Raw genomic sequence first — 27,359 nt, 5'->3', positions numbered from 1 at the left:
TCTATTTTCCAATTTGTTTGTTAATAGCAATTTAATACTCTGAAAGAAAGGAGTAATGGGAAAGAATTTTCTTGTTGTATGCATGATAAATTAAAAACATCTATTTTCCTTGAGAAGATGAAATAGTTGTAATACTCCAAGGAGCACATGTGAAACTTCCTGTGCAGGAGGTTAAATTTGTCTCAGAAATGTAGTAATTTCCACATACATTTTATTATAGCAGCCAAATTATAACAGACGTGCTTTCGGAAATCTTCCTTTTTAAGCATAAACTACTTGTCAATTAACGTCAACAGAAGCCAAGCAAAACTGACTGAGATGCATTTCTCTGGGTACATCAATGTTATTGCAGCCACATTTCTAGTTTAGCTTGACAAAAATGTGTAAAGTCTGTGAAGCCTTAAAGAGTATCAGAGTGTGGGACTTCTGTACAGGAAAAGCTCAGCCGGGATGAGAACCAAAACTGAAGCACTCAGGCAGAAGGTAGGAGCAGAGGCTATCCCGAGAGCACAGCTGGTAAATGGGAAGAAAAGACAGACAGAAGAGGAATGGGAAAMGGGGAAAGGACTTCTAAAAGAGCCAAGGGTATAAGCAGCGTCAGAATTGTCTCTTCATCAGTCTTACCAAACTCAAGAACTAAAGCATTGTTATGAACCATTTACTGACAATGTAAGTACTGAATATTTACCTGTGTATGCATTAAGGATTCATGTAACAGAGACTAGTCTTACCAGAGCTGCTGCAGCAGTACCCAAAGGCCAGAGCTGGCACCTATTTGCCAAAAACCGCAGCAGCTCAGGAGCCTTCCTTGGACAGTGAGGCAGCAAGGGGGCGCTTGCCAGCGCCCGCTTCTATCAGCCATATAGCTTCTAAGCAGACTCCGAAACTCTGGGAATGTAAGCGAGTTCACAGTGTATTTTAGGGACAATCTTCCTCCCAACGTCAAAGGAAACTGTACTGCATAAAATTCCCAAATATGGAGGAGACTGGAGATACAGAAGGTTTTAAAAAGGAGGTTCTTCTCTGGGACAGAACTGTAAAAATAATGGTGCGTATGACCTCCAGGCGCTTTTGGAAGAGRAGACATACTGATTATAAAGAGTGCAAAGTCAAAAACTCAAAAGGTAGGAAACTGCCAGAATTAACACTGGCCATGCAAATTTAATTCAGCCCTCTTGTGGATGGATTAGGATGATGTTTTAGTTACCTGATCACACCATGTATTTTCTGTGGTCTCTAGCCTCACATAGAGTATGAGATGGATGGTGCACACTGCATGTACAGCTATTCAGCTTCTTGTTTCCTGTTCAGAAATGCCTATTCACTGAGGTCTACTAAAAAAAAGTTCAGAAAATGAACTGCTGTAATCTAGAATCTTCTGAGCATATATGAACAGCTAATTATTTGGCAAAATTTGTGCAAACTGTAATGGATAAAGCAAAAGGCATACCCTGAATATGAAGGCCACCTTTCTTCTAAAGTCCTCTCTTTAAGGCATTACAGGACTAGACTCTTCAGTCTATTACAGTTTTTAAAAASACAAAACCAATTTATTTTATTTAATTTATTCTCAGATAATCTCTTTTTTCGAAAAAAAAAATTTTTTTATCTGAAGCAGAATTTCAGAATGGATGGTGTTGGCATGAATGGTTTAAGATGGAAGTAACTAATAAAAGTATTTACATAGAAATCAGGATGGGGGGACCTTTAAAGAGTGAAATCAAATCACTTCTACGAAAGCCCACAGTCCAGGGAGAGCAAGTCTGGAAGCAGATCTCCAGTTCACCTGACATTTTGGTGATGTTGAGAAAGTGCACAATTACAACAGATACCTGAACCTATTTACCGTTGCACTGTGTTGCTGCAAGGATCCTTAAAATGTCAATTCAATGTCTGTTTTTKGCAGTGATAAAGTCATACGGATTGTTCCTGACAGTGAGAGAGAAACGCAGATCCTGAAGGCTGTATTTAACAGACTTATGGTGAGTCTCTTTTTTTTTAATCTTCTTCTGTCCTTTGCTGAAGACTGAAGTGGGTTAACTGACATGCCTTTCATTTTCCGTTTTACTTCAAGCTATTTTATGCTCTGGAAAACAGCCTTTGCCCATTAAATTCCTAATTTCCCAATAACATAGCAGAGGAATTAGATTCATCATGCCTGGCAATTTTAAGAGGGAACAGTTATAGCCTGAAAGTGATATGGGTGCCACACTTGCAGATTTAATTTTTTTGCTCTTCCATTGCTTGCTAGCATACCTAGTTGCATCCTGCATTGTCCAGCTGATGGGTTTATTTAAAATACTGAGTGCAAATCAAGGTGCAAACATAGGCAGAAAGAGGAAGAACCAAGAGACCTTAGTTTGAGACTCTCTCTGAACAGAGTAACTTTCTTGAGACAGCTATGAGACTTACTAGCACACTGTGAAACTTACTTCCCTGGCCTTTTCCTGTAGTTATAAATAAAAAGCAGTAGAGCAGGAATTTCTCCTGATCCTACCTGGTGCCACTGTAGTAGTACAGCACAAGAGCACCCTGCAACGCACAGCTAAGGAAGGCACAGGGGCTCTTTCACAGCAGTGTGGCCTATTATCACAGATGGGAACAGAGAGTACTTGTAACCCAGGCCCCTGTAGCAGCATGGAAAGGAACGTACCACGCACTTCCGCCGACTTCAGGGAAGGACGAACCTTATTAATAGTCTCCAGAATATAACCTAATCAAAGCAGAACSAGAAAAGTAACAATCTGGCAACTATGTTGAGTTTGTTCTTCCAGTAGAACTTKAGTCTCAAATTCTGCTTATTCGACTGTGTTAGTTCATGATCTGCTTGAACCTGGTGGAAGACAATYGATTTCTCCCTGGAGCAAAACTTGACCTAAGAAATTAAAGAAGGTAAAGCGACACAGGCAAAACAGGCTGAAGTCATCTGGCACAGTGAATCCTCATGTCAAACTGATAAAAGCTGTCTGGGCGTAGACAAATGGACACTTTTGCAGTCCTGGAATACACAATTTTATATCACAGCAGAATGCCAGTGGTACCAAAATGTTGGGAGCACACACAAAACTGTGCTGTTCACTGCCGTCAACTTTCATCAAATTATTGTGTAGTCTGGGATGAATCTTTCAGTCTCTTTTGTTGAAACCTCATGTGAATGATTGTATTTCACTCTGACAGAAAAAATGAAGGAATATATTTCAATTGCTAACATCTGGGGTATAAGCAGATTAGATCTGAATCTACATACCAAATCAAACAAAGTGGAGATGTTAGAAGAGCTCTTGCACTTTCACAAAAATGATTCAATCTTTTGGTTATGTTGAAATTTTCTTGCTAGCATTTTTTAAGAAAGTAGACAGCACTACTTTAGGTGCCTCACCTCAAGACTGCTTTCTGCTGAGAATATGCCAGAAGTCTAGACATAGGTGCCTTACTAGCTTTAAGTAGGAAGACTGAGGCTCTCACCATAGCCTCTCCATTTCTTACTGATGTGTTTAGATAGCTCCCCACTCAGGATGCTAGTTTTTGTGAATCTCTTTCTTAAGACATCCAGCCTCTGCATATGTTGTATGAGGAATCTCAGTGTTCAACAGATGCTGTATCTGAACACTATGTATTATAGTGCTTTTCATTATAGTGCCTAAATCTTTTGAAAAATACTGTTGTGCATTTCTGCAGTACTTATTAAAATCTCAGTGAGATTTTGGGCCTTACTCACAACTGTGAAACTTAAAGTAATACTCAAAAAAGAATAATTATTTTACTCACAATTAGGGGAAGAATCTAACCATAAATCCAAGAAATACACATGGAAGCTGGTGTTTGCATTAATTTCTTCCCTTTGGATGCTGGAACATAGAGAGTGAGCACATGTGTTTTTCCCCTTCTCCTCATATTGCAAACCCTGCAAAGCAAAAGAGTTACTCACCTTTCTGAAACTGTTTCTCATTACAGAGCTCCCTTAGGCTTCTAGAAAGAGATTCCTTCACCCACTTCCATCAAAGTGGGAGCAGTAGAAATTTAAATAAATAACTGCATGCTCTAACTCTGAGGGTAGGATAATAAAATTTTGGCAAAGTGCATTGGAATCTAGCTAGTTAATTGGATTGATTGATTTTGATGAGGTAATGAGCTGAGCTGGTTGAAAGGAAGACTAAAGAAAACAGAAAAGTATCAACACTCGGTTTCATGAAAACAGGGTGAGTTTGGCTGCTTTTCAGATCTTGGGGCTGTTTCATCCGCAGCTGCTTCATTGACCATCTGCATGGCATCAGAGAGAAAGATTCATCCCAAGCCATGAATACATGTGACTTTAATTCTTCATTGTCTTTTCCAGAAAAAAAGGCCCAAAGTTTTCCATTTATGTAGGGTCACTTTTTAGAAGTGACAGGCACTCACTGTGTCAGCAGAAATCTGCAGTGGCCGCAAGTYGTCTGTCCCTCGGAAGAACCATGCATTTAGAGTTCTGCAACTTTTTATGTCCTTATGTTGCTCTCCCCTGTTCCCTGCCTCCTGCACACATGAAGGTTTCCACAGTGCAGAGTTCACTGACAGGGGACTTAGGGTCCATTTTATAAACATGAGTCTTTAAACACTATGCTGATAATTGCTCAGGAGAAAATGTAAGACAGTTTGGAAACAAAAATTAAAATGCAAAATAGRTACAAGCAATGTATTGATACTGTCACTGTCTTAAGATAGGTTGCCTGACAAACAACAGAGATATGAACAGGGTAGTAATACACAAATTACTATTACTGTGAGTACTGGCTTTTGGATTTTTACATTTTAGAGGCAGAGAATCAGAAGACATGTCTTCTTTGAAATCTTTGATTTAGATGGCAAATTAATAGCAACCTATCATATTACTCACATACTCTGTTCCTCAAGAGAAAACAGAATCCTTTCAAGATATAGCAGATCTGCATCTAAATAACTATCAAATAGCAAGAAATTTACTTTTTTCCATAAAGTATTTTGGGATTAACTGCAAGAATCGTAATGCTTTCTTTAAAGCTGTCAAAAGATGGCAACTAAACCTAGATTTTGATATGGTCTAGTGCTATTGTCTGTCATTGTCAGGATTAGAAGAAAAGTCAGTGAAAACAAAAGGTAGGCCACAGAGTGTCTGGGGCTAGATTCTGCACAAACRGGTCATATGCCTGTTCCAGGATTCTCTTGTGTAGAACAGACTGTCTACCTGCTACTTGTTACTGGGGTGTGATGTACAGAAAGGAAGAGGCAGGTCATGCAGAACCACAGTGGTAATCTGTGGTAGAGCTGGGACGTGGGGGTCCATCCCTCCCAAACGCTGGAACAGTAGTGCAACTATTAGATCATTCCTCCCAMATCTGTAACCTTCCTTCTTCAGATCTTCACAGAGAGGCATTAAACAGCAGAAACAGCACACCCTGAGTACAGCATGCTTTGCAAGCTCTGGTGACCAGACTGCTGTAATTACCATTGGATTGCTTGTCATCTGCTTTCTGGGCTGGCAAAGGGTCTTCCCCTCTGCCAAATCCCCTCTGTCTCTGTCTCCCCTACTTGCTGTGTTGGTGGAGCTTTACTGTCCTTCAGCTTCTCACTAAAGTGTTTTGTGTTTATTCCAGCCATTTCTTTCTGCCTTTAAAATCTTCACTTGTAAGGTAGTGTCACTTAGCATTTGCCTCTGTCCTGGCTTTCATAATCCAGAGAATTAAAAGGAAAACTTACCTTTGTCCTGCCAAATGAATGTATCCTACTGCAGGCTTTTAGCATGAAGGAGTCAAAGAAAATCTAATTATCCCATTGTAGAGCAATGTCTTCCTGTGTCAGACAGAGTAAAAAAATGCAAAATTATCCCCTTCTTATAGCCCTCTGTTTTGGAAAAAGAGAAGACAATCAGGAAGAAAATTAACATTCACTAGAAAGAGTGGTAATGTATCTTTCTATTTATTTTATCTGCCTGTTTCTTAGTAATAGTTTGTACCACTGATTTTTCCTAAGTAGAAAGTAGATACCATCATTTAAAGTCTGCTCTATTTTTCTTCTTTTCRTGGCCTGCTGAACTATAGAGATCTCTTCTACTTCTAAGGGCACTTTTTTTATAGGTAGTAACATTAAGTGAACTCCTTGCTGGCAGATTAGCTTAAGGAAAACACATGCCAGATAACATTTCAAAAATTACCTACATAGGAAGGTAGGGGGAAAGTAACAAGATTTCAAAAATTACCTACATAGGAGAGTAGGGGGAAAGTACTAGTCTGCCACAGATTTGTAGATTTAAACTAGCTGTTGTTTGCCTCAATTGATTTGGGGAAAATAAACAAACCTCAGGGAAGTGGGAAAAGAAGGGGAAAGCTTGCCTTTTGCCATTCTGAAGGCAGTGCCACAGGCTGCAGGTTTCATCACTTTATATGCCCTTGCTAATTAACCTGAGGAGGAATGCCAGTCTAGCCGCAGTGTGTCTACAAAGCTCACTCAAGAAGCTGGATGAACTCCTCAGCACTTTAGTCCACGAGGAAACCTTTTGATCTCAATGAAGACTGCTCTGCTATCAATACCTGAGCTGTAAGGCTAACTCATACATATTGGCAGAAGATGGAGTTACTTCAGACATTTTAAACTTAGTAGCTAAAGCTCCTTAGGACAGATATCTGCTTTTTTGAAAAAAAAATCCTAAACTAAACCCTTAAACCTGCCTGTAGCATAGAGACTCTGCTACAATACAAATGCCATTGTCTTTACTGAGTGAATAACGCGTAATGAATCTTTCATTCCACACATTTAACTTTTGGTTCATGAATTACTCAAAGGCAATTCCCATTAGTCATAATCACTTGCTGAATAATTTCCACAAATTAGTTTTGGCCTATAGCTTCATTGCCAACAGTTCTTTGTTATTAATCATTATTATAAATCGATGCCTTCATTGGCCAGTTCAATTAACTTGCAGGCTATACGGTGTTGCTTTTTTCTCTGATGAGATGAACATAACTCATAGAACTGGACTGCCAGTAAAAATAGCCAGCCTTGGAAGTAAATGTTTTCTGCTGGGAGTTCTGTAAAGCAGCTCAAACTTGCATATGTTCAACCAGTAAGTTCATTCACAGTAACTGAGCAAAAAGGAAACCTGAAGGTGTTGGCMTGTGTTTGCCACCATCTTAGCTTGCAAAGCCACAGGAGGTAGCTTAGCCTCAGCTGCTGTCTCCTGCCGCACGGGCAGGCTCCCCAGCACTCCCACTCCAGAGCCCTCTTGGGCTCAGCTCCACGGTACGGCCAGCTCTCCAGAGCACACTCTCTGAGAGCTCTTACTCTCCGTGCGCTGCCACATCTGCAACTGTTGCTTAGGAAGGAGTCGACAATCCGTGCCCCAGGCTGTAAGAAGTGAGGCTATGGGGAACAGAAAGACATGCTCTCTTTCGAGGCAGGAGATCCCAGATCCTGCTTCTCACTAAGTGGCAAAGGCAGAGGCAGCCAGAAGCCATTGCCTTGCACAGGGACAACATGCCAGCAGTCAGCAGCATCTCCTGTCTTAGATACCTATGAGGGGGATATGATAGGGGTAAGTGAAGGTGAAGCTCCTCCTCCAGCTTTCATGTAAGATGGCAAGAACGTTGCATTGTGGTGTTAAGACTTGTTCACAAATGGTTGGTTGTTACAGATTAAGACGCAGCAGTCTTTAACAATTCAAGTGCAGATTCATGGAGTTATTTAAATTTTATTTCTYGTTACTGATCACTGTCACAATTTCTATAGTGACTGCTGCTCTGATGGAATCATAGGCACCAAATATTATCTCTTTTTATGATCATAATACAAATCTTTATTYCCAGCTGAATGGGTAAACCCACAGATACTGTCTTCAGGTTCACTGTTTGCACAACTGGTCATTTGCAAATTGTGACAGTGATCAATTAACAAAAGAGAAATAATATTTATAAGAGTACCGAAGTGATCTGAATATTGCAGAGCTACATATTACCTGTCCCCAAGGGCTCCTCTTGTCCATCCATTGCCCCTCTATCTCATATGCCTCTCAAATGATTGTCTGTTGCATCTTACTCTTTCTTGTTTAGAAGACAATTTGAGGAGTCTATTACTGATTTATGAGCCCTTTCATATTTTAATTCTTTTGAATTGACTGACAGAAGGAAATATCACGTTCCAAAATGCTTTGGAAAGAACCTAAAATTTGTTTGGATTCCTCAGACACACTTTCATCATCTTTGGAATTTATTTTTGTAGGCATTAGGTGTGAAGTGCTACTTCACTTGAGCCTCGACTCAAATTCTATTCCATCAGTGCTCCACAAGCATTTTTATCACATATATTGGACTTTACTCAGGGCTGTTTGTATAGGTAGCAGGGAAGCTACTGCTCTGTGAACATTCCTGACATAATAGAATTAGACCACTCAGCCTCAGCAGCTTTTACTAAAGAAATTCCTGGGCAGAGCCAGACACTTGTGTAACTTTGAGAGAGGCAAGCCTAGCAGACCTTGAAGCTACCTCTCTGTTCACTTTGGTTTGTTTTCTAGCCTCTACAGCAGCTGTTTATCCATTGTCATCCCTGAATTGATCTTGTCATTGCAGTTCAGGGAGTCAGAAAGTCCATTTAGGGAAAAAGGATCAGTTGGCTATAAATCTGGTAGTTTACAGCTCCAAAAGCAACTGCTGAAAAAGGCTTCAGAAGACAAAAGACCATCTGAAAATGCAATAGGAAAGCCTGTTAGCCTAAGTGAAGCTATTCCTAGTTTGCAGAAGGAAAGAGTTAGCTTAGTAGCAAAGGCTGTGTGCATTTTACTTAGCACATATAGTAAACTTCTATATGGCCAGATGCTTTATTCATTAGTCCAGATTTTTTCTCTAACTTATACAATAGGTCAAGTTAGACATGCACAGAAAGTTGCAGGTACAGAAGAAACATCATGTGACAGCAAAGTTACACATTAATATATCAAAATAAGCCTCAATAAAGCCACTTGCCAGGCTCAGAAAGGAAATGTYGTTCCAGGAAAACTTTAGTAGGAAAATGCAAGGTGAACAAGAGAGCCCAAGTATAGTGGGTGTATTGTTTTCTTAAGATGCAGAGAGAACGGACTGTCAGAATTGGGAGCAATCTGCTCCCTCTTAAAGTGGGAAGGGCGCCTGAGTCTGAGCTTAATGAAGTGCTCAGCACAGCTCACGTTATTTCTGTGGAAGCAGGATCAGGCCCATGACTCCTGATTCCTGCATTCCAGTGCATAGGTCCTGCATTCAAGTGCAGCAACAACTACAAAATGAATCAAGCCATAAATAGTTTAATAAGAAACAAAATTGGGTTTTGGTTGGGYTTTTTATGGGTCTGTTAAAGACTGTTTCACATCTTTCCAGTACACTTAGCTCAGTGGCGTCTGTACTTTGCAAGAATGGCTATTCAATTACCATATAATTGTGTCTTGAGTTTTCAGTCAGCAGCTCTCCTGAGGAATAGTCTCAGAGTTCTTTTCTGCAGTGTAGAGCCCTGTCTAAAATTACCCCATTGTAGGTACAGTGGCAAGATCATTACTTTGTTACAGCTTCACAAAGATTGGCAGGACTTGAAACCTGAAGCTGCATGCTGTTCACATTCTCTTACAGCCCATATGCTATCCAGCAAATCAGTCCCCTTTTATTGGCACAATTATTTTTACCAGCCTCACTGAAAAGCAAATAAATACTGAAAGGGTAGAGCCAATTAAGTGTCTAGAGTGCTAAATCAGAAACTTAAATTACTTTGCAYTAGCAGCTAGGACTACCTTGCAAGTGCTTCCAGAAAGCCCAGGAACACCCACACATACTGGTGACTGGACCTTTTCCCTGCACATAAGGGTAAGATTTGCAATTAGGACTGTCCATTAAGTTCCTCAATTGACATGGCAGGTGCTGAGGAAATCAATATAAAGCCCTAATCTTGAAAACATTTGCAGGAGTGAATTCATTCATTACAAAGAAGTAGTTCAATGGCTTTGAGGTGAACTGCAGCAGAGCAATAATTAATTATCCAGCAGTGTCAGAGTCAATAGCACTAAAGCTGCTATTTTTTTCTGCCGTATACTCCGTGACTWTCACGTTCAGGCTTTCTAGTTTATCTTCTTCACCTAAAACTTCKCTGAAAACAGAAAATAGTTGCGTGTATAAACTGAAAGTAGTGAGATGTTCTACATGTGCTTGAGACAGGGTCTCAGATGGACTAAAGAAACTGCTGTTACCAGCCACCTAACATATGTAATATTTTCAAAGAAAGCAGTAYATTGTAGTTTCTCTGAGAGGTAATGATAGGTCTTTGTCTATTCACTTTGATGGCTGTTGCTATATGTATACAAGTTCAAATATAAATTACCTTTTTTTTTCTATGTAAGAAAGCACAGAAGTAATTATCTGTTGAGATTCCCATCTCAGAAATAAACATATGTATTGCCCCACTATTCATTCTTTGCAACTGTACCACGAGAAACCTAAAATGGCATCCTGCTGTGCACGACGTGTGTGCATGCGAGGGGTGTTTATGTGTATACATGTATACGTCTGTATTTCTTTTATGTTATGTGAGGAAGCCTTTGATAATCAAACCTCTGACAATATTAGCGAGAGCAGAATAGTTTCTACTTCTTCTAGTCTCTGTGTTCTRCTATCAGATTTCTAACTGAAAACTTACCTAATGGGTTTCAGCACTGTTGAGAGTGTTTATTTGTCTATATGTGAGTATATATATGTGTAAATGCAAAACCCACATATCCTGACAGAGCACACGACATCCTGATAGAGCCCATGAAAAAGGAGCATTACTATTGCCTTACTGACTGTAAATTCCAGGCCGTTTCAACCTATGGCATCATAAAAATAACTATATTCTGAACTTTACAGTGAACAACATTTCTCAAGGAATAAAGAAATAGATTCCATGTTCATAGTGATGTTAAGATAAGGCCTACTTTTGCACATGTATTGCTGAAYGCAACTCGATAAATATAAAAGCTGGAATTGCTAGGTAATAAAAGCATAACAAAATTACTATCTATATGTAGTATAGCATGGATAAATCACATAAACAACTTTTTCTGGACACAAGGTGTAAATTATGGCAGAGTTCTCATAGTTAGTTTCAATGAGAAGCATCAATAAGCTCTTTGATCTGTACTGATCTCACACCTGATGAGTGCTAAGCCTCTTCCTTTCAGTCTAAATGGAAGGAGCAATTAAACATCCCTTTATGAAAGGGTAATGAGGAACAACTGGAGGCTATTGCCAAAGCAAATGACTTTAATTACAAAGCATGAGCCAAAGACTAAGCCCTGTGCTTTGAAGAAGCTGGAGACTTTTTGCAATGATTTGATGGGAAAAAATAGGAATGTAGAATGTGTGCAGTGGTGAGCGTGTCCTGAGGAAAGACAAGGAGAATTCTCCATTCTTGGGCTCTCTTTCTACAAGCACAGGACTAACTGCAGGAAAGCCTGGAATTAATGAAGAAAAAAATACCTGCTCTCATTTCTGCTTTGGCAGGGCAGCAGAGCTTTGTGTACGTCGTTTGTGATACGTAGGATTACACCAAAAAAAACGTTTGTCTCATTGAAAAAATTATCTACCATATTTTTAATTTTGGAAGAAATTCTGAATTCTCTTAACTCAGCACTCAGATCTTCTTTTAATGTTTGTCCCTTTACCTTGTTTTTACTTTTCATAATACTGACTCAAAAGCTAGAAACAAGACTTTAGGATAGGTCTGCAACAGTTTGGAAGCTATCCAAGTAAGAGCCGATACATTTATGCTCTTCAACTGTCTTCAACACCTCAGGTTAAAGAGGAACTAYTTAAAAGGAAACTCAAAGATTATTGGCTTTCCTAAGCACAAGTAGAACCCCAATGACTTTTCTGGGACCAGAGAGATTTAGAAAAGAACATTGTGCTAGGCTRCTTTCTATATAGTAATGATTAATAATCTTTTGTGTTTTCTTTGTTAAGTGATGCAATAATCTGTTTAAATCCTCTATGAAAAGGTAATTCTCTGTGTGCTTTTACTTACCATCTCTTCTCATGGATAGTGAGTCAAGATGCTCATGCCTCAAGTGAGGTTATAGGAAAGAGCATTTGCTGGGCATCTCTGGAGTCACAACTGACCCCAGGAACAGGTACCTGGACTCACACCTAAGTGCAGCAGCGCATGCCAACTGGTCTCCAGGTCCCAAGTTTGAACCTGCTGAAAAATGCCATCTTACTGTCCAGAGGCTTAAAACAGCCCAAGGCTCTCTAAAGGCAACTTGGTAGATGACAGACAGGAAGTTTTAGCAGCTTCTTGCATGCCTATTTTACCTTGTAAAGGCAACAGTTCAGTTAAGCACAGTCAAAGGAGACAAGAATATTTAGATGTGCAGATGTACTTTAAAGCATAACTGTTTTCCTTTAGGGTCAAGATACAAGACAAATTTTGAGGTACAAAGCTGTGGCTGTGTGTTCAGGGAGTTCTGTACGCTTTCTGTGTCTGTTTCTTTTGAAGCTGGGGAATCTTCCCGCAACCAGAAAATCCAGCCACACACACGACAAATAAATGTCTTTTGGCACTGAAATATATACTGTTCCAAATACTACACAACCATATACTTAAGGTGTGGGGACAACCCTGCCCCATCACAAATGAGAATAGGAGAACAATTAATATCACTACCCCTTGCTAGCCAGTGGAGCACAGTATGGAAATCCTAGCTTGACATGACATGACATGACATGACATGACATGACATGATGCTTGCCGTGACATGACATGATGCTTACCAGACAAATGATGCAGAAAGAAAAGTACTGACTGCAGTGGAGCCCTTAGTATCTATGGGAGATGCAGTGATAAGCCCTCCTAAAACTGACAGTGACTAAAGAATTTTTCTCAGTCCAAACATGCCTACTRTGAAACCAATCTTCTCTTTGGCTTATTTCRTACACTGTCTCTGTGTCATACCAAGAACAAGTTGAAAGCTGTGATGTAAATAAGATGTCTGTTGAAGAAATGTGTTTCTTATATGCTTTATAAACCAAAATCAAGTCAGCAATTCAAGAGGTGCTTTGAACAGCACTCTCTCTTGGATGAACATTGAATCCTTTGCTTACATTACAAAGAAAAGAAGCAGGAGTCAGCTGAGACCAAAATCCCCAAATAGGAAACTGAATTGGAGTGATTTGCATTCTAAAATGGGAATTTTTTTAGTCTCACTACCAGGACAATGCCGGTAGTGCTATATTGCATTTTCATGAACATTGGATACCAGTATACAATAGACCACTGAATTCATAAAATAAAGGAAAATTGGTTTGATATTTATTCCCTTGATACTCCTTTGCTAGGGACAATTAGAATAACTTTTTAAAAAGAAAAAACTCTGGGATGTAGTAACCAACAGTGTGCATATTGGTTAGCTTAGAGACTTCACAATGATGGAAAAAAWTCCTAGAAGGAATACTGAGTGTCTATCAAGAACAAAGATAAGTTTCAAGTATATCTCAATAGTAGATTTTTTCTTCCTTTTTGTAACTCTTATTTCCAGTTTTGTTTGCATAAATATTGCAGTTGTCCAGGATATTCTTCACTTGCTCCTAGCTTGTGTATAACAATTTGTTTTAATTGTTACAAAGACAGTTCAAGCTAAGTTGGTTGTTAGTCTAAGGGCAATGAGTCTACTCTCTGTGGAGTGTTGTTTTTATGGATAAATCTTATAAATCAAATGCACATTTCCAGTTAGACATGAGTGAGATCAACCATGTTGAATAAGGGCGAGGTTTCACTGGATGACTTTAATTAAAAATTAGGAAGATAAACTAGCAAACATAAGGTGTTAGCATAGCAAGATAATCTTTATTTATAAGCTTCATTTAACACCATTTCATTCATGAGTTCAGTTTGTACTGACCATCTGCCAGAGCTGCTGTCAGCTTCACAAGTCTTCTGAACTTTGCCAGTCCTGGTGTTAGACTTCAAAAGAAACTGCACCCGCCCACCGCTATCACACCGATCCATAGACCATATTGTAGCAGCATGAAGCAGAAAGTGCTTTTGGCAGGAATGGAAGAGACGATCTCTGCATTTCACTTTCTCATTCAAAGGTAGCAGACATTTAGCTGGATTAACTGGACTCAAGTCACTACTGCCTAAAGAAGCAGCTGCAGGTTCAGTATCAGAGACCTTCTTAGAAATCAGAATTTTGTTACTCAGAATCATTTGAGAAACAGTCGGAACAAAACCCCCTGTTGCAGAGTTCAAGCCTCTCTTCTCAATCAAGGTTCATAGCGAGATCAGATGAAATGCTTTACATATTTCAAAGTAGTTTGTATCGCACAGAAAAACAAGCTTTTAAAGGAGCTTCTAAAATTAAATTATAGAAACCTTCCTTGAAACCTGAAAAGCAAGTAAAACATGGACAGTTAGCTGTATCTGTGACTTCTGTCAATGCAGTCTATTACAGCTGAAGGCAGCAAACTTTGAGGGATGTTTATCATGGATTATTTACTTTGAAAATTCTCTTCAATAAATGGAGGAACATACTAGTCCCTACTAAATTTCCCCCTTTATATTTAGCCTGCAGACTTACTAATTTCTAAGGCTTGTAGATCTTGACACATGTATTTGTCATATTGACACAGAGGTTTTTACTCACATTGCTTTCCGTAGACTCCCATGACTACCCAGCAAGCCTGGGAAGAGGTTTSTTAACTTGTGTTCCTTCCACTGGATTCACAGTGGCTGAGTAGGAGTTGTTCACACCTCTGTTTAAGAGTCTGTGCATCTGTTCTTGGCACATCAGAACAGTTAACAGACCATTTTGTGACAGGTGCAGAATACCCTGAGTTTCAAATCTCTRTTTGCAGACTTTCTCACCTTTTTAAAAATCAATGCTGTGGGCTGAAATTTCCAAGAGTATTTCTAATTTGGCAATCAAAGAAAGTAAAGAAGCTTCCTTTAAGTATGCTCAGGTATAGATATCRCTTAATAGTTGTGCTATTGTTCAGTAAATATCATGTTGTTTGCAAGATTGTAATTGTTTGCTTACGTTAACTCTGTTGTTTTGTCATTTCATATAAAATTACTCATTAAATAATAGCTTTCTTTAAAGTATTGGTCACCTTCTGTTACTGACCTCTGATGCATTTCTTAAGTGCAAAACTTTGGGTACACTTTGCAAACAATGCAAGTATATGCTACATTTTCTACCTCTTTTCAGTGTTCTTTCCTTTTATTGCCATACTGAAAATAGAAAATACCTTGTAAAATAAAAAAGACACATGGACTCCACAAAAGTTAAAATATAGAGAATGTATAGTATCCTTAGGAGCAGCATGGAGTTGGCATGGAGTTGGTATGAAGTCTTTCTTTTGAGTCATTTGAGGAGAGATATTCCTGGAACCATTGGTTCTTCCCATTGCTGGATTTCCCATGAGGATTATAGTAACCTGAATGCAGTTGTTCCGCAAAGCCAGTTCCATTCCCGTAGAGGATCAGTTCGGCCAGCCTAGTTTTTATTGTCTATACCATGCCCAGAGTGAATGCCTGCATAACTTCAAGCATGCCAATCTCCTGGATTTCCCCACCTACACTGAATACATATGAATTACAGGTTGGTTCCTGCACTACAGGTGGACCTGTGGCAGCCCAGCAGCACCTCGTACATCGCCCAAGGTACAGTCACCGACCTGCGAGTACCATACAACATGTCCCAAATTCTACTGCCATCACTCCAGCAGGCCAACATCCAGTACACGTAAGCTTGTGTTTCACTTTCTGTGCGTCACTCCAGAGATCTTGCCTCYAAGGCAGGTCTGTGTCTACCAAGCCAAGTGTGTTTGAAAATATGTTCCACTTAGCAACTAGAATGGCTGAGAGCTAGACTTTCTCAAGAAAATGACCATTTTGATGGAAGAATGGAAAATCTCCCACAGGCAGGCAGTTTTAATTAGATGTCCCCCTTTGGAGTCAAAGTTAGTGTTTTCCATGTATATGAAATCACATCTTTTAAGAGCGGGATGGTGATTACTGTCACTAGCTCTACAGTCTGCTTTACCTCTCTGTATTTAACAGGAGCTGGATTTGTTTRCACGCATGCTGTAAATGAGGAGGCAAGTGTTGTCATGAATTATAAAGGAATGTGCTGGAAAGAGTTGTTTTATAACTTCCCATTTCTGGTGACCCTATATAAGTCATGTAGAACAACTACACATTAAGGATCACACCTCATTTGTGGTGTTCTTTAAAAGCATTCAAGACAGTTTTGAAGTATGTATTTATCATATGATATTTATCAATATGCTGTATTTGTAACAGACAACGGGTGATCTTGTCAATAAAACYTTATCAGTGAGCTGCTTAAGTGTATGGATAATCAACTGATATTTGATTTCTTAAACATTTCCTGAACAAAGCCCTCTATAAGACTATTTATATTTATTTCTCAGTGAGAAAAGAAAGTTGTAAAGCATATTGTATATTATATGCATTGCTATCGGTATTTCATTTTTACTATGATGATGATCTCTTTCTAAATCTGTCTTTCTAAAAATGTGAAAACAAATATAAGGCAATTAATTATGCAGGCCAACTAGCTGAAGCTGTATGGGTTCGATGCTGTTTCAGCTTTSTTTACATTTAAAAACTGAGTTGGTGATTTCTGTAATTGTTCTTCTGTGCCTGTATAAATATGTCCCCTAATTACTGTGCCCCGTCAGTTGTATTCACATGGCTGCTGCTGTTCCTACTCATAGTAATCACCTTTAATGACATGATAGAAGGCCATTTTATGTGTGTTATAAATACGACACTTGAAGAACTTTACTTAGGTGCAAAATGGAGCATGCAGAGGTAAGAAGTGCTARAGCAAATGTTCCCTGTGGTAACCTGAAAATGCATTACTGTACAAATCCTAGATTACAGTGCATTGATTTTTCCACAGGCTTCTGTGGTACTTGGTGCCCAGTGTGATCAGCGTGCATTACTGTATTTTGTAGACAATATTTTGTTGATTCCAAAGTGTTTCTTTCGTCTCCTTGTGAACCTTCCAGCCTGGTGGTGCCCTCAAGGGCCTGATGGTCAGACTGCTGGTGAAAAGGTCTCCAGCCGCCAGACATTACTCGCCTTGATGAAAACCTAGAGTTTTTCCAAAGAAGTTAATGTCAGATTTATTTTAGTTATATATTTGGCATGCTATTGACAGAGAAACTACATTTTTGAATCTATTTTGGAACTTGAAAACCTGAAGCAAACACCTCAGTGTAAAATCTCAGGTGAAGTTTGGTTAAGTTACAAGAAATTTGTGAAGACAGGAAGCATTAAATAAGCATGAAGTAATCAGCCCTTTTCTGCAAGACAGGCTTCTCTTCCCAGTGTTCAACCCTATGACAGTAAGATGATCATGAAAACAGACCAGCCATCAGATCAACTCTTATTGCACCAAAGTTGTTTAGATTTTATTCAGATCTGAGGAACTGAAGAGCCTTGAAATGTTACAAGCGTACATGGTACACAGTCATTTAAAAGTAAATAAGGACTATCAAGTCTCATTTGGAGCATAGACACATAAACAGGAGTTGTGAAATTAAATCTRTGAAGGTAAAATTGAACAAACAGAGCTTGATTCTGATAGGTCCTTAACACACTACTCAGAATTCAGCAAAGCAGCAAAGTGTTTGTTTAACATATTAAATTTCCTAATGATTTGTATAAAAATATTGCTTTAATCTAATTACAGCATTAAGCACTTCACAGTACTGGTTTTAGAGCGTAAAGCACTTTGCAAGTCAAGACTATAAAATCTTAGTTTGCTTAATAAAAGTTACTGATGTAGAGGATATAATTACTAATTATACAATTACTTCCATAATATATTTTTGAATATACTCGATCACATAGTATAACTGGCCTGTAAAAGAAGACAAGAAGTGCTGATATATCAACATAATTTGACTACTTATAAACATGAGCAAGTGACTTCTTCACATTGGCTACATTATTTACATCATTCTGTTTTATCCACACTTAGCAAGTTCATTTTGAAGGCACTGTTTAATTTCAGAGCAACTGGAGTATTTATTTAACAGCATATAGTCAAATTTAAATTTGAAGCATTTTATTGTCAAAATGTAACAGATGAAGTAACATCAGGATACTTTACTTCTTGGTATTTCTTCTAAAAGTGATTGTTGTTATTGTTTAGCTTATGTATTTTACTCACTTTTCAATAATAGTACTGTCTTTTTTAACTAGGATTCTCATATCAGATCTACAGAAAACAATAGAAAAACAAACTGAATGGAGGTCACAAAGAAATCGAAGGTCCCTCCCCAGGTACAACTATGAAGTATATCACTCACTGGATGAAGTACGTCAAAAATCATATTTCACCCCTTATCTGTTACCCCATTGTCTTTAATAAGGCCTAGATTTCACTGTGTACAAATCATAGTTGCTTGTTGATCTTCAGAAGTTTCCTAAGTGTTTCTTCTGTAAATGTAGGCTCCTTTAAAAAAAAACATTATTTTTCAATACTTGAATCTGAGGCTTATCTTGTACATGGAACTATCTTTGAAAGCTTCTGAGTTTTCTTTTAAAAATAAGTCTTTTGGTTTTAAATTCTGTGGGAATAAGAGATATCAGAGGCTGGTAAGTCTCACTGAATCATCTAAGTAAATAAAATGAGTACAAGTAAGTATTTGCACAAGGGGTCCAAAGACTTAAAAGCATTTAGATAAAGGTCTTTTTATGTATACTGTTATGAAAGATRTCTAAGTAAATAATTTTTGTTCATTTCAATGTGCCAGTATATATATAGATAACAGGCACTGCTTACACCCTGACTTTGTAATATTCTGTTCTCATGAAGGKGAAGCCACAAGGATGTTTGCCAAACACCACTGGAGCGTTCATCAGAATTTTTAGATTTCTGGTTTATTTTTCTTGAGCATGGCCAAGAAGTCATTACTGACTTCATATTTATCCCTGATGCTATTGTCTGTCTTGATTTGAACAAGTACATGGTCAAGAGTTCCTTTTGTAGGGCAGCAGATGAGAAAAATCAGTTCCTTTCGAAAGGACTGAACTCTACATGTGAGTTTTAGTAGTGGGTGGAGTTCTTGGAAATCCAAGTGTTTCACTTTGCTCCAAAACAAAGTCACGAGACCGAGTGTTATGGCGTCTTGCACCTCCATGAGATCTATGAAACAAATAATGAAAGTAGGATTGACTTCTGCAGGTGCTCCTCTCCCACACAGTCTGTTCACCACACTGCGCTCTGGCAGGAAGACTCAGGGGCCCGCTTCCTTTATTTCATTCTTAAAGTTTAATGAAAGTGGCTGATTAGCTGAATTTCCAGATTCCCAGTGAGCAGCTAATGCATTCCAGTAATATTCAATAATAAAATGAAAAAGAAAAAAAAAAGTGAATGAAGGCTGCATCCAACCTTTGGCAATAGAACCGTGAGATCCCATTTCAAGTTTGAAAATAAAAACAAGCAAATAAAATAATAACAACTGAAAAGTGAAAAAATATGCTGGGGACTAAGAACTGAGATTAATATTAAATGTGTTACAGCTGCTTCCCAAGAAATGCAAAGATTGAAGCAACAATTTTATTTCTGTTTTTGCAGATCCATGGTTGGATGCATCATCTGAATAAAACTCATTCAGATCTTATTCATATGTTCTCTATTGGAAAGTCCTATGAAGGCAGACCACTGTTTGTACTCAAGGTAAAGATTAATTAGCCATAAATCAGACCAAGGTCTAGAATCAGTGACAGACACTTTGTTGTTTATGTTATAGAATGTAGACCAGAAATGCAGGTGATCAACCTTTCCTAAGGAGGAGTTATGATCTAAATATCACTCTGAATGTGGTCTCCAAGGAACAAAAAAAATAAAAAGTTAGAAAACTAAAAACCAAATCATTTGGATTTAATATACATGGAGATTGTAAGACAAGTAAAATTAGCAGGATTTGGATTTAAGGGAATTGGTAAGTTTTGTGTTTATAGTCAACTTGTAAAACAATTATCCTAGAAGTGGACCCCAGAAGACTCTGGATCCCTTCTCAGCATGTGGCGCATATGGTTCCTGTTTAGATACTGACAAAATTCCTAAACTGAGCACTCTCAACTCACATTATTAGGTTGACAAATTAAAGGGCATCATAAAGGAGGGAAAAAGTTTACTCTCAATGTACTTTCTTTTCATCCACTGTTGCAGAGCTCTTAAATTGGAATCTGCATCACACTATTCCCGTTGCATTGTTCTTCCTCACCCTGCTCCACATGATAGCTAAGAACTACATTTTTCATGAAGAGGAATTGACAGATCTGACTTCTCCTGTGATTTTTTCTTCCTATAGATCCACTTAATTAGATTGGCTGTACCTGCAAATCATTTTCCCTTTGAAAAGAAAAAAAGTTGTGTTCCTTCATACAAGGAAATTGAAAATGTTCCAGTGTTTCTAATATCTTATTTTCTCACTTTTACTTCTCACTAATGTCAAGAGATCTATTGATCTGTTGATATCTCTATGAATATTTACACTTCAAGTTAGGTAAAAGATCACAGCCTTACAAGAAAGCTGTCTGGATAGACTGTGGGATTCATGCAAGAGAGTGGATTGGACCTGCCTTTTGCCAGTGGTTCGTGAAAGAAGTAAGTGTTTAATGATTTACAGTCAGGCAGCTCCTTCAGTTCAATAAACATTACATGCTTGTTACAACCAATCATCTGATTCGTTACTAGTAAGAACAATAACTAGCTATTATACACCTTTTTTTTTTTTTTGGTAGAACACTAAGTGCTTGATAAACAAAGCTGACAGTGACAGGCAGACACAGCTAGGCACAAGACAAAAATATGCCAGACACATATTGGAAGAAAACATGAAGCAGGAATTTATTCCAAGACCTAAAGCTGTGGAAATTGTAATTCTGGTAATGATCCAGGTAAATCCATGCCAGTGTACTGCTTTAGATCAGTTTGATAATATCTTTACCTTAAGGACTGAGATTAAAAAAGACATTTCTTTTTTGTCTAATTCTGTAGGAACGGGAGCTAAAGTCTTAGGCAAATTTGAACCAAAATGATGGACATTATACTCTCTGAATATCAAGTCATTCTCTGAAGTTCCTTTGATCCTATCTTATTGAATTTATTATACCTTAATCCATGCTAGCTGGGGTCTAACCTTCATATCCCCAAATCTGTTTCCCTTTGTCATTTTTCAAAGCAGCAGGGAAATGAGAGCTATTGGAATTTTGTATTCCACTAGCCCAGTATGTCAATTTTTTTTATATCAGCACTTAATCTCCTCTAATCTGGGATTCATTTCAGATACATGATGACTTTGCAAGATTTTGATCCTTCCCCATAACCAACAGACTTGTGTTCAGGCAGGGGATATGAGCTGCAAAGCAGAGCCTATTTTGCAGTGCAATTGACATAAGTCAAAGAAGGCTTCAAAAAACCAACAGATRTGCTTTGAGTATTTTTGCATATCAGTTCTTTGCACAAAGTAAATGATGCAAAATCTATATTTGCAAAGTTCTTCCTATAAGCCAATAATTTTCTCACTTCTCTTCCACCCAATAACAGTGTGATTCCACAATATATTACTAACTCCTCCAGTTTAGCATATTTGGCTTGAATTTTCCAGAATCCCATAAGTCATTTCATATGGGTAAACCTCTGCATCGTGCAAAACTCTAACRACACTAGAGTACCTCTTTACTACAGTTAGCTGAGATGATCATATAATTAAATATGATCCATATGGACTTCTCTTGGAAGTCCCAGCAGTATATGAGGCAAGTAAAAAGCAACAAGGCCACTGTGGTTGGGGTGGGCCTCCCAACCTGGCTCCTGATGAATGGACAGGCTAGGCTAACCCAGGTGCCCAGCTTGAAAGGCCAGGCTGCAATGGTGATGCATCTTCTTAATAGGACTCTGCTAGCGTAAGGGTCAACAAACTTGCGGCTTTTTCTGAGCAGCTTTCATAGCTGGGCTAACAGGCTGCAGGAAGTAACAGGGAGGTTTCAGTCACACAGGTACTGGCAGCAAAGCCTATTACTTGCATACAACAGCTTTAACATAAAGCAGTGCAATGTGGTAGCAAGGTAAAAGTCACAAGGTTTTTCTGGAGAACTTAAGACAAGCTACAGGCTGTGTGCGTGTATATAAAAACCTTCTGATTGTTATCTGAGCTCCTCTGAGAGTAGCTTGCTGGGAGGATTGTTCCACTAAATGTGTAAAAGCATTTTCTTAACATAAAGTCTGCAGCTCAGAGGTCGTTGAGACTAAAACAATGTACACCTTTGTCTATCCATCTCAGTTGTGCATTGCGATTGTTCAGAGATGACATGTTTTCCTGTCTTTCTTTAGAATAATATTTCAATCCAGCTTTTAAGCAAAATGCATCAGGATCAGAATACATTATGCTTACAATCTCCTTCATCAGATTAAAAAATGGTTGAGAAAGGAGAAGATACACAATGATTAGATTGCACTGGGATATTACTTTTCTCATTAAATGAAATAGACATTTCTAGGAAGGACTCTGTGGAAACTGTAAGTCTCTCTGTGCTTCTAACTCTCTGCGGTTCTCTGCTGTTGGCACATTACTTCCTTAAGCATCTCTGCAGTCCGGCAGCACACTTCCCAACCTTTTGGATGCCTATGGATAGTCCAATTGGAAGTAGATTTTTCCAGGCCTGCTTGTGGACTCTAAGGKATAGCACTGCAAGCCCATTTGTTCAAGACACAAAAGGAAAAGATGGATTTAAGGGATGTTAGCTCCTTTTCTACCAGGAATAGTGTATGCATATACCTTTACTGTGCAGTGACTCCAAGATGTCTTATCCAACTTTTACTTCACCCTAAGACCAGTCAGTTGTCAGCATCACATTGGCAGGGCCCTGTGCAGCCAGCAGTTCCCAGAGCTGGTGTTGTTCCCTCACCCCAGAGGCAGCCAGGAGGTATCGGGCACTACCACAGGGGTGGGCAGGCATCGCGGGGGCCTGGGGCTAGGGTGAGGATGGGGCAGCCCATAGCCGGGCAGAGGCAGGGCCCTGGTGGGGCTGGAGCTGGCACCGCTGCGGCATCACAGGGCAGCAACTGATGGCCCCAGGTGGGGCTGCAATGGGGCTGCAGCTGGGGGTACAGGCAGGGACAGGGAGGGCTGGGGGTGTTCCCAGGGCCCTGATTGTCGTATGCTAAAATAAAGTGTATTATTGCTTATACCAAATCATAGGACTTGAATTCTGAGGCCATTCTGTGTATAGGAAAGCTGTTGACCTGAGAGGTCTCCAGGGGTATTGAGACATAAGTTTTGAAGTTTCCAGGCTCCAGTGGGGAGGAAGGTGTTTCAAGCTTGGGAAAAAAAAAAAAAAAAAAAAAACTTTATATATTTATGTCCCTTTATATTCATACTCAAAATTGGGTGCTGCAAACTTGACCAGATATTTCCAGACAGTTTGGGAGCTCTTGATATCTTGCTTGCATCTCTGGAAGTGGCAGCCTGCAGATGCTGGCACATTTTCTGCCAGCATGGAGGACATGGGGGACATCGCCACCTGCGGGCAGCCTTGCCATGGGCTAGCTGACTGCTGTGGCTTGTACTGGTATGGACAGCAGCTCCTTGGCTTTCTCMCAAGCAACTAGAGTTGTTCAGCTGAGAAGGGCCCAGTTCCCATCTATTTTAAAATGCAAAGCTGACTAAGGCAGTWCAGCCTTGGGAAACAAGGATACGAGACTAAAATGCGTGAAGGCAAGAGGTTGCCTTGCTACACAGGCCTATTCTATATTCAGGCAAATACAATAGAGAAAAGACCAGATGAACTAGGGAATAAGGGAGAAAGGTATAGAAGTAGGCAGGCCAGCGTTTTTTATTATGTGGTAATATCAGTGCAAAGTAGCAGACCAACCTCCTTGAGTTTTGAAACAAACAAAATAAAAGCAAAGAGCATTTTGGGGGGTTTGGACTTTTTTCCTTTTTAAATATAATCTGCTCCAGAATGAGCTCTAGCCTTGGCTCTGCGTACTATAGATCTGGTGTTAATGAGAACTTTGCTGTTTGTTTCCCTGGAAGGCRGCCCTGAATGCCTTTAGGCTCTTTGCTGAAGATAATCAGGCTGACTACAGAGATGGACCGTACTGGCAGCGTCTGACAAACCCTGCCACACTGTCACTGAATTTCAGGTCTAAAAGTGGCACTACCTGTGCTTGCAGGACCAGAGCTCTAGCTCCCATCTAATGAGTGATGGAAAAGTGTCGGGGTCTGCACTGTGGCAGGAAACCTAGCAGCAGATATTTGCTATGGATAACAGTCAGGTTCCAGTCGAGTCTCATTAACTTCAAGGCTTACTCAGTTGAAAAGGGCCAGAAAAAAAGCCCCTGACCGTGGAAATATTAGAGAAATGTTGAGGAATAGGGAAGGAATACGAGCTGTGAAAATGAGTGGAGCTGATTCAGGGGAACTATTTGGAAGGCACCCTGTAAAGGCAAATGAATATGATGCAACCTAGAATTTGTGTCTGCAGCAAAAAAATAAATAAAAGAATATATTAGCCTAGATTTTAAAAAAACTACATAGGATCTAATTATATATTAAAATGTGTCACTAAATATTACAAACTGGAAAGAAGTGGACTCTGTCATATGTAATTACTATGTAGAAAGCGSTAGATTTTAGCCACAAGTGATACGCTGTAAATTTATTTATCAGACATAAATACATATTTTATCCAAAGTTAAGTAGTCTCTCACAGAAAGAGAGAAGCAAAATTTACAGACTTTCTGAAAAATTACAATTAAATATGTGTATGTGTTAACTGAGAACATTTAGCTCCTCTTCATTGACTATGTATTGTGAGAAGGGAAACACAATTCAGACATCAAATTATCCAGAATTCCAATTTAGGATTTTATCATTATTCCAAAAATCTGAAATACRATTCGCAGACTGCTATTCAAATTAACATCAAACTAGATTCTCTTTTGGTTTTAGGGGAAACAGATGAGGATTCACATTACATTTGGCTTAACTTCCTTCCCTCTAATATATGCTGCCACTTGATCCGTGTCAAAGAAGATGTATTACCTTGAAATATCATTATACATTTTCAGAAAAAAGTGTGCAAAGCATGTAACATTAAGATACACTATTATTTGCTTCGGATGCAGAAATTAGTATTTTAAATCTGAAAGATTAGGAAATTCAATAAATTAATTTTAAAATGTCAAGAAGCAAGCACTGAAGTGTTACACTTCTTCATGACAAAACATTCTAAGAGCCCAACAAGTACTACAACGGAAAAGTTGATCAAGATCAAATGCATCCCTTTAAGGGATTGGTCTAATCTGGGGGCCTCATATCAAGATGCAAACAAGCCATCCCTTCATTCTCACATCCTCAAAAGCCTAGTGGTCCTTCTTTGCAAAAAAAAGAAAAAGGGAAAATTGACATACGTTGACCTGATTCAGCAAACTTGCATCTATGCATCTCAAAAGTGAAATGTGGCATTCTCTCCAGTGTGTTATACTTCAGAAATATTTAAGATTCATACAGTTTCCTCAAAGTAGTTCTGTTCTTCTTCGAGAATGGGCCAGCTTACATTGCATTGCACATACTCACATTTCTGTAATATGAGATTGTTGTGGTGTTTTCTGCTGAATTAGCAACGCTACCAATGTACCGTCTGCCTCCTCTGGGACACCACCTAACCAATATTTAAGATCTTTGCTGAAGAAGTGTTCAGAACTACTTCCAAGCTTTCTGAACTTGATCAAGTTAACTTGATAAGTTTGGTCCAAGCATTGACCCTGCTAGACCACCCACAACAGTTCCCTCACCCCTAACCACAGGCCCACTGGAAAGAAGTTGTATAGTAGAGGAATTTAAACCTAAAGCTCTGCTTATCCTGTAACACTGCATCATCCCTTAAAAATGGGTCATAATAGATGTCTCATTTCAGGAGAATCCCAAAGGGATTCAAGTATGCTCTTCATACTTGAAATCTGTGAGAAGCATGTCTGAAAGTCCAAATTCTGAAATGTATGTGTCCTATGCTCCCAATTCTGTGAGTTCCTAAATTATCCAAGGGCATATGCTTACACTTCATCTTGGGCCCACAGAGCAGACAGACAATCCCAGACAGAGAAATTAAGGGGCTGAGGGCAGATTTATTGTTTAAAGTTGACATTGATATTGATTGCTGCCAAAACCAGGACTGAATCCTGTCTTTTCATTCCATAATAATGAGATAAGGGAGACACACGAACTGTCCCAGGAGCAAAATGGCAGCACTTACCTCCACCATTCTGCACTTGAGACTGGTTTATGTATCACCTTGTGGGATGCATACTGCCAATTAGCTGGCCATCAGGCTTGCAACCATGCCCCAGAGACTAGTTTTTACCAGGAATTTTGCAGAGTTCAAGACTTCACATTCTTCTTCAGGAATGTTTATGAAGTGTTTGACTGTAAAGACAGGATACCTAAAATAACAGAGCAGACACATATACAGAACTGTATAAGGATGATTGTGTGATCAGAGCCAAGGTCGAAGCAGGAGACCAAGGTAGTGTTAGTGTTAAAAGGGTTGGCTGTCGTGCTGCCCTGTGTAGGCTATGTGGCTACAAAGCCATAAAGCTGTAAGTATTCTGAATTTAAGAACTGTTGAAAGCCAGTATAGCATTTCTATTCATTCTGCAAAATTCTGTAGTGTGTGTGGTGATGGACAAAACATCTGTGATATGCTCCATCATCAATCAGAGAATCATTCGTTCAATCATTCCTTCCAATGCTGAAGTCCATACTGTCAGGGGAAAAGCTTCAAGGTCTGAGTGACTTCACAATATTGCTGAATTATTTCAAAACTGTTAAGCTTTTAGGGTTCAGAAAGATTATTTCCCTTTACTAGCCAACAACCAAATCTCAAAATACTGGCTTCTCTCCCCTTTTGATTACAAGCTTCAGACATCAGTTTTTCATCCACTTCATAAATACCCTGATATCAAGGGTCTGTAAGATAATTATGTGGAGTAACACACTAGCATTTGCTATATGTTATGTGCTTGATCTGTCACTTCTCAATAGACTTAAGTCTTTTGGGCAGAAACAGATGAAATGCCACCTTCTCACAATCCAGTATTTCAAAAAAATATTAAAGAATGCTCATTACTCCTACATTTAGTGATTCTCTGAGACAACAGTTAGTTCATTTCCCACTCTATGCTTTCTATCTCCATTTTTTTGGAGTTCTCCAAAACACAGGTTTTGAACTAAGAAGGAAAGAAAGCAAGGACTTGACTCTCTCTTCCTATACACCATACCAGAATGCCATTCCTGTTCCTGGAGAAGGGTGCC

At 39.0% G+C, this 27,359-nt stretch overlaps 1 protein-coding gene across 2 annotated transcripts in view; it reads left to right on the top strand.

Annotated features, from left to right (window-relative positions):
* Nucleotides 1–27,359, top strand: part of CPA6 (carboxypeptidase A6) — an 86,253-nt gene that overhangs the window by 38,137 nt on the left and 20,757 nt on the right. The window contains exons 2-6 of one of the 2 annotated variants that reach the window (XM_085306780.1): nucleotides 1,907–1,982; nucleotides 15,615–15,739; nucleotides 18,235–18,349; nucleotides 19,613–19,714; nucleotides 20,543–20,647. In XM_085306780.1, coding sequence (XP_085162906.1) covers nucleotides 1,907–1,982; nucleotides 15,615–15,739; nucleotides 18,235–18,349; nucleotides 19,613–19,714; nucleotides 20,543–20,647 — 523 coding nt within the window. The remainder of the gene's footprint in view (nucleotides 1–1,906; nucleotides 1,983–15,614; nucleotides 15,740–18,234; nucleotides 18,350–19,612; nucleotides 19,715–20,542; nucleotides 20,648–27,359) is intronic. The other variant, XM_085306782.1, reaches the window with a different exon arrangement.

Source organism: Rhea americana, unplaced genomic scaffold, assembly GCF_003343005.1.
Source record: "Rhea americana isolate MKP2758 unplaced genomic scaffold, rheAme1 scaffold_247, whole genome shotgun sequence".
Taxonomy (NCBI): Eukaryota; Metazoa; Chordata; class Aves; order Rheiformes; family Rheidae; genus Rhea; species Rhea americana.
Note: the sequence above shows the minus strand (reverse complement) of the source record. Positions and strands in the feature narration are given on the sequence as shown.